General features: G+C 43.9%; 5 protein-coding genes across 5 annotated transcripts; 2 read left to right on the top strand and 3 right to left on the bottom strand.

Moving 5' to 3' along the window:
- The first annotated feature begins 1,975 nt into the window (after positions 1-1,975).
- Positions 1,976-3,116, top strand: BDB00DRAFT_859862 (Co-chaperone HscB, C-terminal oligomerization domain-containing protein). The gene is made up of 4 exons (XM_053125955.1): positions 1,976-2,285; positions 2,391-2,490; positions 2,571-2,802; positions 2,898-3,116. The coding sequence occupies exons 1-4, from the start codon at positions 1,999-2,001 to the stop codon at positions 3,032-3,034; spliced, it is 756 nt and encodes a 251-aa protein (XP_052972806.1). The 5' UTR covers positions 1,976-1,998; the 3' UTR covers positions 3,035-3,116.
- Positions 3,117-4,681: 1,565 nt separating this feature from the next.
- Positions 4,682-7,952, top strand: BDB00DRAFT_879566 (uncharacterized protein; the record flags this gene model as incomplete). Its single annotated transcript, XM_053127882.1, has 5 exons — positions 4,682-5,209; positions 5,485-5,658; positions 5,738-6,253; positions 6,321-6,579; positions 6,649-7,952. The coding sequence occupies 5 exons, from the start codon at positions 4,682-4,684 to the stop codon at positions 7,950-7,952; spliced, it is 2,781 nt and encodes a 926-aa protein (XP_052972805.1).
- A 1,136-nt stretch (positions 7,953-9,088) lies between these two features.
- On the bottom strand, positions 9,089-9,829 carry BDB00DRAFT_885458 (uncharacterized protein; the record flags this gene model as incomplete). The annotated part of the gene is made up of 2 exons (XM_053128413.1): positions 9,089-9,486; positions 9,616-9,829. 2 exons carry the CDS (start codon positions 9,827-9,829, stop codon positions 9,089-9,091), a joined length of 612 nt encoding a protein of 203 aa, XP_052972804.1.
- A 2,764-nt stretch (positions 9,830-12,593) lies between these two features.
- Positions 12,594-14,735, bottom strand: BDB00DRAFT_198879 (Alpha/Beta hydrolase protein). The gene is made up of 4 exons (XM_053116440.1): positions 14,242-14,735; positions 13,582-14,155; positions 13,267-13,500; positions 12,594-13,187 (listed from the first exon to the last, which is right to left on the bottom strand). The coding sequence occupies exons 1-4, from the start codon at positions 14,502-14,504 to the stop codon at positions 12,795-12,797; spliced, it is 1,464 nt and encodes a 487-aa protein (XP_052972803.1). The 5' UTR covers positions 14,505-14,735; the 3' UTR covers positions 12,594-12,794.
- Positions 14,736-15,312: 577 nt separating this feature from the next.
- BDB00DRAFT_776152 (Cullin repeat-like-containing domain protein) lies at positions 15,313-18,039 on the bottom strand (the record flags this gene model as incomplete). Its single annotated transcript, XM_053120260.1, has 10 exons — positions 15,313-15,480; positions 15,597-15,855; positions 15,938-15,990; positions 16,069-16,253; positions 16,336-16,470; positions 16,656-16,802; positions 16,861-17,092; positions 17,184-17,287; positions 17,402-17,662; positions 17,796-18,039. 10 exons carry the CDS (start codon positions 18,037-18,039, stop codon positions 15,313-15,315), a joined length of 1,788 nt encoding a protein of 595 aa, XP_052972802.1.
- Between the last annotated feature and the right edge of the window lie 658 nt (positions 18,040-18,697).

The raw sequence follows: 18,697 nt of genomic DNA, 5'->3' as shown, positions 1-18,697 counted from the left end.
TGACTCCAATAACGCGATAAAAGCATTTGCTGACAAAGCCTGTAGACACACCCCATTCCATCCCAAGTTTCGTAGTGGAGTTTCCACTTCCGTCGTGTGCGAGTCTTTGCAGCGTGATGCCTAGCTGCGTTTGGACATCTATCTGAGCTACACGCGACTCGCTGTTGAAATCCGGATGGCCCTCAATAAGCTCGAGGAGAGCTTTGAACGATCTTTTGTTCATCCGCACCAACGTTTTGAATTGCTTATCAGGCCATTGCATAAAAAACTCGCGTTTTTCTTGCAGTTTTGGAACGTGACCGCGAGGATTGAGGTATCGATGGCTGCTGATGCCAACGTAAATGCCAAGAAGCTCGTCGCAATCTTCTTCCTCTTGGAGCAATTCGCTCGATTCATCGTTGCAAAGCAACTGCCGCTGAATGCTTTGCTCAATGAGCTTATTGACTCCACGTAAAGTCCTTTGTCGCTGAGTGATTTTTGGCATTGGAAGGTTGATTGTAAGAACGTAGTGTGTGAAATAAAGTAACAAATTCAAGAAACGTTGACGCGAAACGCGTAGCAGCTGATGTTGAAAGTTTATCCGTGATTGTGACTTTGCTTTTTAAACTGAAGAAATGCGCATTTCATTTTCTCATTTTTTCCCAAGCGTGAAACCCCCTAATGGTTTAAGTGTGGTTGAAAATCGACTTCCCTGTATGCCCCTAAGCACCAGTGAAAGATGCTCTCGCGACAATGTGCCGAATAAGGAAGCATGTCGATCCTGTTACACACAGTGCTTGTGATCCAAGAAAGAACGATGAGCACATTAAAAGAGCAGGAGGATTTTCTTACGGGTTGTTTTTCTGATAAAAAATGACTGATGCCGCTGCCTTGTGGTGATGTAAAAGAACCTATCTTTGATCAATGAATTCATCACCGCAGCCCTGCGTAAGATTTACCTAAACAGACTGCTGCGGCGTTCGTGCGACTTCGTTACCATGGCAACCCGTTGCTGATAGCGTACTCTTTTTAACCCTTCTGGTCCACCACGCGGTTTGTGTGTTATCTATTTATATCAGCTCGGTTTGCATGAAGCAATGATCCTTTCTTTCTTTCTTTCTTTTTCACACACGCCCTTTTTCCTTCTCTGTTTATCATCCAGGATGAAATGCTTTTGGAATTGGTCTATTAATGATCATACTAGAACAATACAATACTACTTGATAAACTCCTTTGTAATGTTTGACTCACCCTGTTATAGTGTGGCGATTTAAATGCTTATAGCAAGATGTACAGATTACCTTCAACAGCATTCATTTGCAAGCTGTATCATCATTCTATTCCATTTCTTATAAAGGACATTTTTTTATCGTCCTGCTGAAATCCAATCATTTCTTTGTTATCAACGCCTTCAATTTTGGTCTTTTGCTTTTGCATTTTGATCTCCAAAAAAACAAAAAACCACAATACGCTCACGTCAATACCAATAATGGTAAGTTTTTCAATTGACACGTTGGATCTCATTGGTGTATCAGTAGCAAATTTTGGGCCGTAGTAAGGCTCACTTACCCCGTCAGAAAATGCCTGTTTGAAGTCTTCATTGACAGTGTACATACAATTGTTTTTTGTTGGAGCAAGATAAGTTTAGATAAGATTATTGTTTCAAAGAGTACAACTCCATATGTATGTGAACGATCGCTAGGTGTGTTCGTTACAAGAACCATCTAGATAGAAATTCAGAGATCGGTTTGGAGCCTACACATTCAAACAAGAGAGCAGCGGCTATCATCACTGTCATTGAAATGCTTCCTATGCATACATTCAACTGATGTAGTTCAGCCGTCTATGGACGGTCCGAGCTATTGGAATTTACGATTATCGTCGAATCCGTATAGTCGGAAGAATATAATAGCGGAGCGGAAATGCAAAGGGGCCCCGAAGGAACGCGCACTAATAGCTTAATTAACTGTACAGTGTATGTGAGTGTCAGTTTTTCTTTTTCCAAAAAAAAAAAAAACTATGCTTCGTTCATTAATTCGCTCGATTAGCCACCAACAATTAGTAGTACGACCACAAGTTGCAGTGCGACGAGGACTTGTCGTAGCACGTCAGCAGCCTCGTTGTTTCCAAGTACGACGTGCTTTGCAACCTACTGTTCAAGGACGTTGGTATTCGAGTCCAGCACAGCAATGTTGGCAATGTGGCGCACCCACAAAGTCAACGTCCGTCTTGTGTGAAAATGCCGATTGTAAAGCGATCCAACCCGTTCAAGCTCAAGTTAATTATTTCGATTTGCTGTTGGATGGGTAAGCTATTTTTCGTGTTTGTTTTGGAAGGGGTGGGTGGGATGTGCATTCCTTTGAATTGGGAAACGAACAACTCATAAACCTTGGGAGGGTGTTTTTATACAGAAAAGAACATACGTTTGACGTGGATACCAAAGCTATGAGGTTCAAGTTTTTGACATTACAGCAAAAGGCACATCCGGATAGTTTTTCACAATCATCCAAGGTAAAAGTTTGCTTACTGCTAGGTTAGCTATGCAAAGCCAGGGGTTGATTTGTTTGATTTGACTGTTGGTTTTTTTCTAGCAAGAACATGCGTATGCACAATTACAATCATCAATGCTCAACAAGGCATATGGTACACTCAAGGATCCATTGGCACGAGCACGATACATGTTGGAACTGGAAGGGGTGGAAGTTTCAGAGACGGAATCCTTGCATGACCCTGAATTACTGATGGAGGTGATGGAGCTCCGTGAAGAGTTGGATGAAGTGTCCACTGAAGAAGAGCTGGCTCAAGTCAAGCAGACAAACGATGGTATGTCACAACCCCCCCCCCCCCAAACCCACCCAGTCGCTGCTGTAAGATGGGGTTTACAATGTATGAATTGTTATTTCTTTTTTTTTTTTTAGCAAAGTACCAAGAAACAGTGCAAAACCTGTCCAAGGCATTTGAAAAGAAGGATTTGGACCATGCCAAGGAGCTGATGGTGCAACTGCAGTATTGGGAAACGATTCGACGCGCCATTGTTGAATGGTCGCCACAGTGATTTCAAACCACACACATTTTAGAAAATTATTGTAATTTTAGAATAAAATAGAATATGAATAAAACATCTCGTAGATCGCAACTAATCATCATTATGCAGAGATGGTAGCTTTGCATTATCATATCGGTTTCAGAGCAGCCCCCTTTGAACTTTTTATATAGAAATTACATGTACTTTATAGAAAGAGCAGATCCGATCTTCTATTGACTCTTTGTGCTCCCAACCCCCGTTCTTCATGCATTGCATAAACAATGAGCATCAGTGCTATATATATGAGAGAGAGAGAGAGAGAGAAACAGCTAAAAAGAGTAATTTTTTTAAAAAAAAAAAAGTTGGAAAAAAGGCTAATTTACAGGTTACAGGGACCTGTGATATGCAGGAGCTTCTGTTCTGCTTTTACACACAATCGGGATGGTGCTGCAATGCACGAAATTGGCTTGTGCACCAACTCAATATATTGCCCAGATTAATTATCATGATTATTCAGCCATCATTGTTCTTTCCCTGATGTTGCTCGTTCTTTTTTTTTTTTTTTTTTTTTTGCATGTGCACAACAAAGCCCTGTTTTTTTGTCGCACCCAAAAATTGATAACTCTTTGCAAGACAATCGATGATAGACCCGAAAAATCGGGGTGTCCCGCACCACCACAAGAGGGAAAGGGTAGGGGTTGGGGTTGGACATAGAGCAGCCCTCTGGTCTGAGATGCCCTAGAAATAGAACGGTCGGAGAAGAAGGGAGATCGTCGATTTCTTTTTTAAAATGAAACGGACAACGTGGCCCACGTTTTGCAGCCCACACACACACACAGAAAGAGAGAGAAAGTAGCAGTAGTAGTGGTGATGTTATATATTTGAATAGGGCTATCAGCATCGTTGTGAGCAGGTTTAAGCCGTGCGCTGTTCTCTGTGACACCCATCCACATGGAAATACAAAAAAATCAAATATAATCTCGTCCAATGGCCTTGGCTCTTGACAAATGCGGTGAGCTAAAACACACAAGGCTCACACACACACACACACACCAATTCACATGGACCGGAAATAGGTTCTGTAAGTAAAAAAAGATAGGCGCACATGCCAGTTTCTCTTTGCTTATGCTGGCTCTGTTTGTTTGCGTTAATCTGTTTGTTATTTGAACAAGTGCACCTCAGGGACATCACTGAATGAGAGACAAGGGATCGCTCTCATCGAGACTCTGTGTTCTCTCTCTCTCAGGTTTCTGTGCGCGCATCAAAAAAAGCAGAATAAAAAGTCCGCATTTAGTGCAAGTTTGAATCGGAGCGGACAAGAAGAGGGCCCTTTCGTTGTTCGGGTAAGAGAGAGAGTGAAAGAGAGAAAGAGAGAGCGAGAAGCGCGGGCAAGTTGTCTGTTGTACAGAAACACTCGAAAAATAAAATTTCATCTTTTTGGCTCTCTCTTTCTCTCTCTCTCTCTCTCTTATTTCACGCTTTGTTCTTTCTTTTCCTCTTGCTTTCCTTTTCCTCTTTGTATTTTTCATTTGCAGATCAGCAGGGCCATAGCAACAGCAGCCATAACAACAACAACAACAACAACAACAACAGCCATAACAACAACCCAGCAGGCACCGCTTGCGCACGTCAACCAGCACCCGAAAACAACAACAGCTAAACACACATCATTCAACCATGGCTACACTGGCCTTGAAGCGGAGGACTCCCTCGCTCGGTACCTTACCCACCGTACCCAACATATCCGTCATGGAGAATCCTATGCCACCGACACCTGCTTCGATGAACAGCAAACCAGCCGTCCAGGGCTCGTCCCTGTACCACACCTGTCGCTCTGTCTGCGACAAGCTTGCCCTCGTTGAAGGCATGGAGGAATATCTCACCGACGACGCCATGACCCCTTGCACATCATCATCATCATCATCACCCTCATCATCTGAACCATCGACCCCGACCGCCGGCGATCCCTTGTCCAAATTGTGGAGCATTTGTCGTCGAGGTGCGCCACTGTGCACCCTGTTCAACGCACTTCAACCCGAGAAACCGCTCAAAGTCGACCGCAACCCTTCGTTGAACCAAGTCAACAAGGGAAAGGCAAGCGTCTATCATTTCATCGTCGCCTGCAGAGACCAGCTCAACTTTACCGAGGATGAGCTGTTTACCATTAGCGATCTGTATCAGGACGATACCAATGGATTCGTCAAGGTAAAAGAGCAAGTGTTTCATTGTCTTTGGAACACACTGCACATGCTATTCCCCCCCCCCTACACCCCTGGGATTATCCCAATTCTTATTTCGCGTACTCTCTCTAGCCCTCCCTCCCCCCAAAAGAAATATATCTCCCCAATCCCCCCCAGATTCTTGTGCAACAGAGAGTGTGCACACACACACACACACAGACACACAATTTACACGACCCAACCCCACTTTGCCCTTGTCAATGAACGTGTGGTCGTACTAAATTTATTTCCTTACATTAGGTTGTCAACACCGTCGACAAGCTTCTCCACCTCCTCGAGAAAGATGGCGTGATCACCGTCCGCTCCTCCAACAGAAACTCGGACCCAAATGCGCCCAAGGACACACGAGACAAGGTCGTCCTGGAGCTGCTTGAGACCGAACGCAAGTATGTCCAAGATCTGGAGACGCTTCAGGTAAAACCAACCAACCAACCACCCCCACACACACCCAACACATCCGCGATCTCTTACTCAAAATCGAACCTGTTAATAGAACTACATGCGAGAATTACAAGTACAAAAGATCCTTTCGCCCGACACTGTCCACTACCTGTTTGGCAACCTCAACACGCTTGTCGATTTCCAACGTCGTTTTCTGATCCAACTCGAAAATGCAGCCGAGAACATCCCCGAGGAGCAGCGCTTCTGCTCGCTGTTTTTGCAGATGGAGGATGCCTTTGCCGTGTACGAACCTTATTGTGCCAACTACTATTCCGCCCAGGACCTGGTGGTGCAGGAAACACCCAAGTTGCAGAAATTGGCAGATATCATGAATCCGACCTATGAGCTGCCTTCCATGCTCATCAAGCCTGTCCAGCGTATCTGTAAATATCCTCTGCTGCTGAGCCAGTTGATCAAGACCACAAACTCGGAATGGCCGCACTATGCAGAGATGAACGACGGTCTGGAGGCGATCAAACGCGTCACTGAAAAGGTCAACGAGACGCAGCGGAAGCATGAGAATTTGCAGGCGGTCGAGGATCTGCGTCGCCGTGTGGATGAGTCGCAGGTAAGAAAACACCGTATAAAACGATGAAACGTACTAGATAGAATGCTTACCGATGCCTATCATCTAGCGTGACATTGTGGAAGGCCACGGCAACTTGTTGCTCCAAGGCAAACTGATCATGCTGAGCGGTGACAGCGAGCGTGAACTGCAAATGTTCCTGTTTGATAAGGCACTGCTTATTTGCAAGGAGACCAAGGATGCATCAAAGAATCGTTTGACCAAGACCAATACGCTGTCGATCAAAAAGAAGCGCCGTGCTAGTCTACAAGCCAAGGGTCGGATCTTCACGAGTCGGATCATCAGCATCGCCAACAAGTCTCAACCTGGTAATTTTTTTACTACTGATATTGCATTCTAAATTATTTGAATTAACTCTTGATGAATGCCTGCATCAGGTAATTGGCAACTGGTGGTCGAATTCAAGGATCGAGACATTGAACGCTTTACGCTCAAGTTCCGTCACGAAGAACAGCTCAAGCTGTGGGAAACCACATTGACCCGAACAAAGGCGGCGCACAAGACCCATGTACCCAACACACACCTGCTCTCCATGTCTGCACCCATGACGCCTGTCAACTCACAGAGCCGCAACGATGGCTTGTACCTGGATGACGACGATGATGAGGACGAGGACGACGAGGACGAGGACGATGATTTCCAAACCGCTCGATCGCGCAGCAACTCTGTCTCGGCACAGCAAATGTTGGGCATGCGACCCAAGATGCCGCGCAACAACAGCCAAGATGCATCCATGTTCAAACTCGCCAACGGCAGTCCTACCGGTGCTGCTCGCCATCAGCCCATGCCAGGCATGAACTTGTCGCCACTGCCACGACCCTCGAATGCGGGTCTTCCGGCCTCGCCACCCATTGACTATGGCGTATACCCTGCATCACCACCTCCCTCCAGCCCCTCGTCCCCAGCCAACTCGTCCAGAACATCCATGGGCACCACGTCCTCGTCATGGCACCGCCAACGTGCCGATACCGACGCAGGATCACCCCTGGCCGATATTGCAAACAAGTTCATGACAGCTACTGACTCGATCACGCCTGCTTCTGAAGAATACAGACCTTTGGGTGGACCCCCGGGTCGCAGCCAATCACATTCTGCAGCACCTTTTGCACAACAACAACAACAACAACAACAACAACAGCAACATCCAACAGCACCGATGCCCATGCCATCCACATCCTCACCACGCAGTCGTGTACGATCACAGAGTAGCCCGAATATCCACAAAAATATGCAGCAGTGGGACGAACTGCCACAAGTCCCCATCAACTCACGCACATTGTATCGCGACAACAACAACAACAACAACAGCAGCAGTGGAGTACGCAACGTAGCATCGACCCCACGCCTGTCAGAGATGGCGACCTCACCAAGCTTACAATCCCAAATCGACCGTGTTGTGTCGGCTGTGCCCAACTCTCCGGGAACCGTCAAGATCAAGCTGAGCTATTGCGACGGGATCTATGTGATCATGGTGCCTCAGGAAGTGACGTATCTGGAGCTGATGGAAAAGGTGGAGAAGAAGATCCGACTGGTGGCCAGTCTCAAGGCAAGCGACATGTTGCGCATCAAGTATCAGGACGAGGATGGCGACTTGATCACGATCAACTCGGACGACGACGTCCTGATGGCATTTGAGAACCGAGGAGCGAATACTGCATTAAACTTGTTCGTCAGTGTTTAAAACACGTCTTTCAAAAACGACGACACCCTTATCCCGCATCTGTACCATCACTACTACTATTACTACTACTATTACTACTACTACTACTACTACCTGCAAGGCCTTTCGTTTTCTCCATTCCCACATACCATCATTCCCACCTTCTTCTTCTTTCCGAACATTTGCGCACGCACACAAATCACTGTTTTCGTTACTTGCTATATTTTCCTAATACTGTTGTTATTACTTGATCATTCTCCCGCATTTTTTTAAACAACCCCACATTTCCTTATGGCCAATACCCTCGTTTCTTTTCCACACCACACACACACACACACACCCACAAAAAACCCTTATAATTATTTCCTCCTTATTATTGTTATTTTATTCGCATTTTTTTATTCTACATCCTTTTTTTTTCTAGAGAAAAGAAAAAGACAGTTCCTTTCCCTAACCACACACACACCCCTCTTCTTTTGTCCTATCTGTTCTGGCACAAGACAGTGTGCTCTCTCCCACATTGATTCTCCTATACTCTTTCTTGTTTTTTTTTTGTCTTGTAAATAGAAATTTGTCCTCATCTGCTATACTATAAACTACCTTACTCGTTATACCAAAGCTTCTTTAACATTTTTTTTTATCTATAAAGAAAATTATTAGGCCATGTGGTCTTTTTTTTTGGGTGCATAAGTGCACCAATCATGCTGCATCTGACATTGAAAAATAAAAAAGAGACATCATCCAGCATAAAAAATAATAATATCAGTGAAAACAGGCATTTACAGGAAGTGTTTTAATGGGATATGTAACGAAAAAGAAAAACAAAAGAAAAACAGCTCAAAACTGGGGAGGGATGGGGTCCTTTGAAAAAAGAAAAGAACAAAAAGACAGAGAGAGAGACGGGAGGGAGGGAGCGAGGGAAGGGACAGACACAAAGAGCAAAAGAGGAAGAGGGGGCGGAGTGGTGGATGTGTGTGTGTGTGTGTACGTGAACAATGAGAGTGCTTTTGAATGTGCGTTAACAAAGGAGAAAGAGGAGGTGCTTTCGAGTGAACATGGGATATATATACTTTGCAAGAATAATAGTAATAAGAATGATAATGACGATGGTGGTGACGATGGTGCTAGTGATGGCAAGGCATACATGTCTCTTTTTTTCAATTAGCCATGACCAAGGGCTGTTGCTTTTGCTGCTGCTCCTCTGGTGGGGAAGGAGGTGTCTCTGGCTGGTGCTCCTGTGTCAATGGCGACGACTGGTGGATGTGGTTCTTGATGACCTTGATGCTCTCCGGACTGTTGGGTGGCGAGATACGCACCGGCGTCGAGATCCTCGGCTGCTGGATGTATGCCAGGGCGTTGCTCTTTGATATTGCCTGTTGCTGTTCCATCTTGTTGTTCAACGTGACACGCCCATGCGTCCGCTCCTCAAACAAGGTCATGATGTTGCCATGGTCACCCACCCGATACGACACCGATCCTGGATCTATCCACAACACAAAATCACGCGGCAAGTGTGTGTGGATGTACACGGGTGGGATCGATGCGTTGTGTGCAGCTATTCACACCCCCCCACAAAAGAAAGAAGAGAGAGAGAGAGAGAGAGAGATGAGAGGTGTCAGCCAGCCAGCATAATCAAGGAATGGCATCCATCTCTTTTACAACAAAAGAAAAAAGTTCCATTTACCCGTGACCAGCACAGGATCCAGTTGGCCATTGAAATTGGAGATGGCTCGAAAGGCATTGCCTCGGTAAGGTTGCTGTGGATCCCAATGGTAGACAAAGCGCTGTTTTAGTAGTTCAATGAGTTTGTCTTTGAAAGCTTGCAGCATGGCTTGGTCTAGCTTTGAATGCAGTAGTCGACCAAGGAAATCGGCTGCCTGTGCGATTTCCATATGCATAGTGTTGAATGGTGGGGAAGGGCGTTGGTGTTTTGAGTCGTAATTATGCTCAATGTGTGAGCGATAAAACTGTGTTTGTATGGTTGGTGAGTCAAAGTGGGTTGGTTGAGCAATGTCTTGTTTTGAGAGAAAGAAGAACAGAAAGAGAGAAAGAGAGAAAAGGGACAAGCTAGCAACGAAGGGAAAAGGAAAGAAGAAAATAAGTAGCGGGGTGTGTGTGTGTGGGTGGGTGGGTGTGGGGGGGGGGAGGAGGGAGGAAGAGAGCTTCTTGGGGGGGGGATGCGGTTCATAACCAAGTACGCACGGTTCCCGTGTCGCATTAGGCAATTCTGCGGACTCCCTTTTCGACTCAACGAGCATGGTCAAAAATCAATTAAAGCGAGAGAAAGAAAGACAGACACCCCTCACACACGCACATACTCTCATCCGGCGCACCCCGGTTGTGCTGCTACTAAAGAGTCATGAAAAGTCACTACTACGACGTGTTCAAGAAGGAAAAAGCCCCATGGTGTTTGTTTGTTTGCTATTGCTATTATTAATGAGAATGACGCTGAGATGACGACGACGAAGACGATGATGAATATGCAGCACAGCAAAAAAAAAAGAGAAAGAAGCAGCTCGTGGAGGACCTAGTAGTATGTCATGTACCTGAATGCATTTCGCATTGATACTCAGCCAAAGTGACCACGGTGATCATTACCGTTCTTCTGCTCGCACGTTATTTTTGACCACAAGAAAAGTCTCCTTTTCTTCTTTACTACTACTACTGCTGCTGCAGCCAATGTACACTGATTTGGACAGTCTCGATACGCATCGGTAGACCAGACACGATTGAGGGGAATGCCGTGTTAAAACAGCAGTTCATAACAAAAAGGCACTGGGACACAAAGGTGGGGCTTGTATTGGAAATGCGGTTGTGGCATTACTCGGGGTGGGGGGGGAGGAGGTTGGGCTAGATACTCCGAACAGTACAGTAGTAGTGCTGCTTATAAGATCTTTTATAAAAGCAACTTGGGTTACTTCTCAGCGTCTGCTAGTTCGTTGTATATATTTGAGGCATGTCTACCTACCACACTGTTCCAAGTAACGTAAGAAAATCAACAGAATGCTGTGGGAGGGTTTTCTGATATTAGCCCGCTCACAGTCGGTTGCTGTTTCCACCGACGTCATAGCATGAGAGTTCTACTGTTTCTTTCTTTTTTTGTTATAGTATGAGATGATGAATGCATAATAAACAACAAGCTCACTGTATCGCATCCGAGGTCCTTCCTCTTCTTGTCGTTTCATATAATAAAAGTCTCCGAGATCTTTTTAGGAGACAATGACATTCATGGGTTGCTATAGCTTCCATCTGACATGGAAAAGACCTTACTACGCTTGTTAAAGTTAGAATTATGTCACGCTACATACTGTACATTATTTCATATACACACAACACGTCAAATGTATGCTGTACTTCCAATCATGCACCTCACAGCGTGTCACCCTTCTTTCATGTAGCACAGAATATGGCACACCACCAAAGAAACGAGTGCGTCGCTGTAATTGAAAAAAAAAAAAGTGGGACGTTTGCTGATCAACGTCGACAGGCTGACTCTTTTTTTCGTTTACCCAGTGATTTGCTGCATATGGACTTGTTACACTTGGACATGCTGTTAAGGCTTGAATGGATAGTTCACTTGTTGACTATGGCGGGGCACGTATTCCCATAATTTTGATAATGGGTAACAACACACACACACACCACTCCAACTCACGCATGCAGCCTATCAAACCAGTTCCCCGACTTTTACTTACCATAGAACCTCATGGTGTCACCCGTCGATAAACAAGTTTTGTAAAAGCTCTACAGGGGGGAGCGCATCCTGCTGCAAACATACCAGAAAGTTCTGCCTCTCTTTTTGGTATGCACTTTGCCAATCCTCTGTCACACACCGTACGCTCGTTTTTCCTTGTTTTCGAACACATGAGCCAAGACCATTGTCCATCTTTAAATCAATTCCAATTATTGACATTCAAAAGGGTCAATCATACAGACTAGGTCTTAGCCCAAGCTGTACAACAGAAAATCATCGCGCGTATACTTTTGGAAATGAAAAAGATGATGCCTTTTGTAGTTCAGAGATACTTCCACCATCATCGAGTAGCTTGGTTATTCGGGAAGAACTTGGATACAGTACGCAAAATAAATAAAAAAAGCAAACGCGTGTGATTGAATTGTAACCCGAGTTTTTGCCCTGAGCTCAGGTCTCACAGAATGATATGATTGCTGCATATTAATTAGCAATGGAGGGTGAAAAAAACAAAAGGACACTTGAGGAAAGAAAAGGGCAGAACACCGACAATTCTAGTAGCGTTACACTGTAGTACTTGACACAGTAATCTTCGTATGTATAGCAGGGGATCAAGCCTTCTTTTTTTTTTATCGAACAACAACAGAAATGTAGTTGTATATAGCATGTACTAATGCTATACCTGGTTGTCACAATGGGTGACATGCTGGATATACATCTTGGTCTTAACAAGCGTTCCACAACACTGGCCACGAGCAGCTAACCGCACTCCCAAGGATGTTGGCCTGTGTAGCGTAAATTCATCACTCGGATAACCCGCGAAAAAAAAACACTTTTATACAGCACCTTGGTTAGTTCAACGGGCAATATCGACATAGCATAGCGGTAATGATATACCTCTTTTGTTCTCTCATTGATGGTTTTGTAATACAAACGAATGTACATAGGATGACATTGCATAAGTAAGCCAGTATAGGGTGACCTGTGTCAGAAACACGTTCGTAGCTACTGTTTCTGGCAAAGCCTCCCTTCCCAAGGGCATTCATGATACTTTTCTCGAGCATCTATGCTATAAATCATCTACTGCAACGTAATCCAACTGAATTTTTTCCATCCAGCCAAATTAAAAAAAAAGCATGCCAAAGTTTCATGCAACGCGAAACTTTATTTTCTTACAACTTTCCATCTAAAAACACCACAGCTTCGTCCTTTTCCTCTGTCTTTATAACAATATTTTCAATATCCAACATGATCCGCTTACGCCATTCCGATCTAACAAGAAATTCGGCATGGGCTAGCTGGGTCATGACCGTTGTATCGACGGACTGACGGATTAAATAGTGAGTGATCAGGTGGGTATTCACTATGGCATCCTTCTCCGAGAGATAGACGGCTGAATTATGGAATGGGCTCTTTAGGTCGCGCTTCTGGTTTGGTAGAATGGGTGGTTTTGATGATGTATTGGTCTCATCAACAACAAAGAAAGCTGTTTGGTACCAGTGGAAATGTCGGTTGATATAGTAGCTAATGTATAACTCTCGTGATGCGAAATAATGAATAAAGTACTGCGTATATATAAAATCAGCAATTTTGAAATGTTTTTCACGACTCTTTTCGAGAGAAGAAGAATAAAAAGATTCATACCTCGGCAGGACGCTTCGGAACTCGATATAACATATTGTATGCCACATAGTGATGATGAAGTAAAAAGCATATAGGGTCAATAAGAACGAGACCTGCAACGAGGTCTGGAGCCAAGTTGCCAATCCAGCTAGCGACCGCTGTTCCCAAAGAGTGAGCGACAACAACAGCTTTGTCGAATCCGTGCGTGTTTAACATCACTTGGATTTCAGAGACTATTTCTTGGGGCGTGGGTACCTGAATTAATACTTCTTAGCGATCTCACTCTCACTCTCACATACTAGATAAAAAAAGCCAAGCTATTGTGGTCTCACATACATGTTCAACCAAACGACTGGATACGTGTGGTAATTCGATGCAAAACACTGGACGATCCAAGGCAGTGATACGATGTATAAACTCAGCATAAACATTTAGACCTGTGCCGATACCGTGTATAAATAGGATCGGTGTTGTACTTGCTGCCTTGCCCTTCCGATACCAGTAGGCGAGATGGTAATGTTGTGTGTCGTCTGTTGACCCCAAAGAATGCTTTACTGTCTGGCTATGTGTTGTCCGCAGCGGTGGTGATGAAAAAAGGTGGAAAAGCATCCCCCACCGAATGCCTGGTCGATTCGATCCATATCGCCGATATCCCGCAAACATTTCCAGGAAGAGAAGGTTGAAAGTACCAGTCATAAGATAGTTAAATGCGTACGCTATCAGTGGACGATGGACGTAACTGAAACTGTCCAAGGTGGGTCGAATGCAACGGATGTGCGGGTTGTAACCTTTTGGAAACTTGACTTTGAACATGACCTCGATAGTGTGAATCATCCATTCTAGTTCAGCTGCAAATGTATCAACCATCCGTACATTTTCTGTGCTATCACACCAAAATGCCCAAGAAAGCCTGGGTGTGTATATATGTATAGAATACAAGACAGTGGGCCCGTGTCAGATTAGTTCCTTTAGTTGATTTAATAAACTATCACTCACCAGAGTGCAACATTCTCTCTTTGAATTTCTTCAAAATTTGGGTGCTCAGGCTGGCCATCGTTCCCAGTAGTATACAAAAACCACCCGGTCAGCCAACCCTCAAAATCATCAGTGACCGTGTGGACGCAGTTCCAGTATAGACGGTATCGTTCTTCATCTGAGGGCAGCGTATCTGGTTTCAAATGACGTTGTAAGCGGATCCACGTTTGTCGAAGATAGATCCAAAATATGGCCTCCAGGAAAAGCCAAATGAATAAGACCATGTTGTTGTAAAGGTATGATGAGCGCAGAGACGTCCAAAGTTATGAGCAAGTGCTGCTGCAGCTCAAGAAATGGTATTATATTATTTATAGGGTTGTTTGTAGAAGTTCCAAGCAGAAAAAGGTCGTATATAAAGGAGATTACTCTGCATTATTGAAGGAATTTATGATCGATTCAACAAGTACCGATATCAGCAACGAACTTTTTTGATCGTTTCTTTGTTTTTATGATGCATTGTGTCACTAGTTGCTTATTCCTCTTAATCTCGCACGCAGTGAGTCCAGCTCTGGTATCGGGCGATCAAAGTGGCGCTATCATTTGCACGGCAGTGAGTACAGTAACAGAGATCATGTCATGTATAATTCACTTACATTCAGTTGTGAAGATACACGTGGGACCACATTATCCAGCACAAAGCCAATGTTCATCTGAGCAATAGAGCGCTAGGAAAGTTCCAGGGTAAGAAAATGAATGCAACTTGCGTTTTATCACTGATTTGCCTTACCTGGCCATTCGACTGTTCTACCATTGCACGCAGATAGCTTTCAGTGACTCTTGATATGCTTCGCACCACAGTTTCATATAGCTAGAGAAAAAGCAAGTTATTAAGTGGTTTGCTAATAAGCGATAGCGCATTTCTACGTACCTGCAGCTTTGCAATCAGGCAGATATCATTGACATATTTGACCAACAAGTTGTAAAAGGTCACTACACTCGAGGTTACTCGAACGTCGGCACCTGCAAAAAAAGTGATGAATACATTTACTTTTTTTGAGGCCCTCCTTATTTGTGCCGCTGATGGCCCATCCACTATTTCTTACCCAAATTTTGGCTGGACACGATCGAGAAATTATCGGCTGCCACAAATTTATCAGCCTTTTCCATGCATCTCTTTTCGTACGCCAGGATCGTTTCGCGCACGTTTTCCAAGAAAAAGTCTTCCAACAAAAACTTTAGATCAAGTCCCACTTTCCGGAGCTACAAAAAGATAAACATCCCTCCCCTCCCAAGGTGAGTATAATCATTTTTAAAACCGACTCTCCAGGCAGATTACTTTCAAATATATATATATATATATATATATATATACATACGATAGAACATTGATCCAATGTAGACTTGAAGCAGTCTGCAATTATCTGGCAGTTCAATTGGCTGTGATTGAACACCTGACGCTTGTAAATGTCAGCGTAGATTTCAGTCTGCTCACGCACCCAGGTAATGAACCGAGAAGCCATTTCATTTTGCTTGAAAGAGTCGCGATACCACTCACACGTGTTTCGTACGAGTGTAAACACGACCAATGCTAACTCATTGATATACGTTGTGCTGTCTCCTTCAAACGTCAATTGTCTAGAAGTACCCATGATTTCGTTAAATCATGGATTGTATATGACCGGGTATACCAGCACACTGCGTTGAATAGGCAACGAACCTTATCCGCTTTTTGATAATGAGAGATCGTGTGTTCAGAAATACTTCCCGTGCCTAAACCAGTTGTGTCAGTGAATCAATGACGCGTTGTGTGAAACAGAAAATAATAACAACACGAATCGATCTGTTTACCTCTTCTCCTTTATCCAATCGCAATAGCCAATTGACGAGTCGTTGAAATTGAATTTTTGTCAATAAAATGTTGCTCAGGTCGTGGCTAATAATGGATGATAATGACTCTGTGTATTTGTCGACTTGTCGTTTACTCTCTCGAAGCAACGGCGTCTCTCTTTTGTACGAACTGAAAAGCTTGCGCGCTAAAATAGTTATATAATACATATCACATGAGCAAACGATGAAAGTGACGTTAGTATAAATAGTGTCTCTTGGTAAATGTACCTTGTTCGATATCCTTCACTGCGTTCTCAAATTGTCTCAGAGCAATTGCGACTTCGAGTTCATCGGGTAAATAGCTGAGCCATTTTTGATCGGCGGGATTTATTTCTGCATCCTTGCCGTCTTTTGCATTGTCACCTGCATCGGCTGCACCCTGATCCTATCATCATGGTCGTCAAGCCGTTACTATAACAAATAAATGTCATTACGGTAGAGACGATAAAAATGTATACCTTTCCGTTCTTGTAACCCACTATATAAGAAATTTTAGTCAACAGCATCTATCAAAAGAGAAAAGAAAAAACCTCAGTTTTGCCACTTACTTGAATTAGGCTGATCCTCATGCCTATCACCATTTTCATCCATTGTGCGTCGGTAGGCATGCAGAAGAGCGAACTTATCTTCTGGTCGTTCGGATCGATATACGAACGTGTTGGGATACACCGAGATCTTGATGGCATTGATCAAGCCTAGCAACTCCAAGTTAATAACCCCAAGAAGATCAAAATTAGCTATCAAGCCCATTACCCTGTGAATCGTTGATATCCGTAACGCTTGCATCCTCCAAGCTCCAGCAGTAATCAGCAACCAGCTTGTATCGTGAAGTAGCAGATCTCTTTTTGCGAGAAGCAATAAGCAGACAGTCGTTGAGCAGAAAGATATGTACTGCTGCACGGGGTTGCAAGGTGTTGGGGTTGATATCCAGAAAATTGACGCATTCTCGAACGATATGGCGTCCGGGCGTGTAAGGGACAAATCTCTGCAGGCAAGAACATAATTAGAAGTCTTTCTGCGGCGGCGGTTACTTTCGTAGACGATAGATCAGCCCTTTTTTCTTTATATTAATATACCTGAGATCCTTCAACGTTATCCCATAATGCGGATATCTGAGCTCGGTAGATACTTTGCAAGTCAGTAGTCATGATGTCCGTATGCTTCCGTTGCGGCAACACTGCTTTGTTTCCAAGACCGTCTGCTTAAAAGAGAAAAAAAAGTTGATCAAGCCATACTGCTCCCTATTGTGCAAACCGAGAATCCTCATTTTCATAAAATAAAAGTTCTATTGTACCTGTAGGTTTGATTTCTTCTGTAGGATTCGTTTCCTCAACAAAACCTTCCCAGATGCTCTTCAATTCGTTGATATAGCCTTTTAGGCGGAATACGTCGCCATCGAGGTTGGATACTTCTTTTGAAATAGTGACGAATTCTGTGTAGTTTCGATAAACGTTGCGCTGCAAATCACCTCCTACCACCTGCTTTGCTTCGGCAAGTGACTTGTGAAATGTACGAATTCCTTCTTCGTTTGTATCAGATAATGAGCGACGTACGTCTACACGTATATATATGCGTATACAAAGTCAATATATGTCAAAGCCAAAAAAAAAAACCTCTCGCCAATAACAAAAAGGCTTTTTTTTCCTCTTTAAGAATAAAAGGTAGCTCTCGGCTATTTCTTTCCATACAATCTTCTGGATTTAAAGTGTCATCAGCAAAGCGATGAAGATCGAGTACCACAGGAGCTGATGGCAAGGGCAAATTGCCTTGACCACGGGTTGGCATTGAATTTTGTGTTGGCCGAGTTGGCTGGGATGAAGGCGAGCCATTGCTTTTGTTTCCAGATTTTCCGCCGGTGCGATCTTTATCTTTTTTGCGAAAGACATCGGCGCCACTCGTTGCTTTCTTTTTTAGGGCGCCTGAAGGTAACATTAGAGAGGAGTTTGGTGGTAGCGAAGCGGGAAGGGGATGAGATGAGGTTAAGGTTGAGTTTTCAAAGGTGAACCTGTCGGGAATTCTTTTTCTTTTATTTTCGCGTGGACTTGGAATTTTGACGCATGAAGTTTAATTATAGTATAGAAAAGTGAAACTGTTGCGCGTGTTTCCTTGAATTGCCAAGGATGTATCTATAGTTAAAAAGCATTTGATGATTTGGTAGCGCATAAGATGCATTGCGCGGTAACTGTTGTGGCAGGCAGTGAAAAGACACTTTGGCGCATTTTCATAAACTTGGAACTAGGAACAATTGTAATTGAGTATACAGTTGGATCTCTTTATCAAGCTTTTCTTTTTTCTCAACTGAGCGCACTATTTCTTTACACTGTGTGTAAGTTGGGAGCGCTTGAACGAGTCTTCTTGTTTCTAGATTGAGTAACTTCTGTTTTCTAGAATTTGCCAAAAGAGCGTCCTTACTGCGAGCCTAATTCTTTTTGTCGTCGTCCAGTCCTTCCTTACCTTAGCGTGCACTGCATATTCTCTAACAACAAAGTGGTCGTGCGCAACAACAATATCCTAACGCTTCTCATGATAAGTTAGGCTCAATTGAATCAAGAATAATTGCCCTGTAAGCCCATAATCTATGATAATAGAT

This window comes from Zychaea mexicana (genome assembly GCF_025766255.1).
Source record: "Zychaea mexicana strain RSA 1403 chromosome Unknown BDB00scaffold_180, whole genome shotgun sequence".
Classification (NCBI taxonomy): domain Eukaryota; kingdom Fungi; phylum Mucoromycota; class Mucoromycetes; order Mucorales; family Lichtheimiaceae; genus Zychaea; species Zychaea mexicana.
Note: the sequence above shows the minus strand (reverse complement) of the source record. Positions and strands in the feature narration are given on the sequence as shown.

What these genes read in the sequence shown, in the direction of transcription:
- BDB00DRAFT_859862 (XM_053125955.1), top strand. Translation starts at nt 1,999, where the DNA reads ATGCTTCGTTCATTAATTCGCTCGATTAGCCACCAACAATTAGTAGTA. An exon ending in TTCGATTTGCTGTTGGATGG is followed by an intron (nt 2,286 to 2,390) that starts GTAAGCTATTTT and finishes GTTTTTATACAG; the next exon opens with AAAAGAACATACGTTTGACG. An exon ending in AGTCAAGCAGACAAACGATG is followed by an intron (nt 2,803 to 2,897) that starts GTATGTCACAAC and finishes TTTTTTTTTTAG; the next exon opens with CAAAGTACCAAGAAACAGTG.
- BDB00DRAFT_198879 (XM_053116440.1), bottom strand. Translation starts at nt 14,504, where the DNA reads ATGGTCTTATTCATTTGGCTTTTCCTGGAGGCCATATTTTGGATCTAT. An exon ending in AGAGAGAATGTTGCACTCTG is followed by an intron (nt 14,156 to 14,241) that starts GTGAGTGATAGT and finishes ATACACACCCAG; the next exon opens with GCTTTCTTGGGCATTTTGGT. An exon ending in TTCCGAAGCGTCCTGCCGAG is followed by an intron (nt 13,188 to 13,266) that starts GTATGAATCTTT and finishes ATATATACGCAG; the next exon opens with TACTTTATTCATTATTTCGC.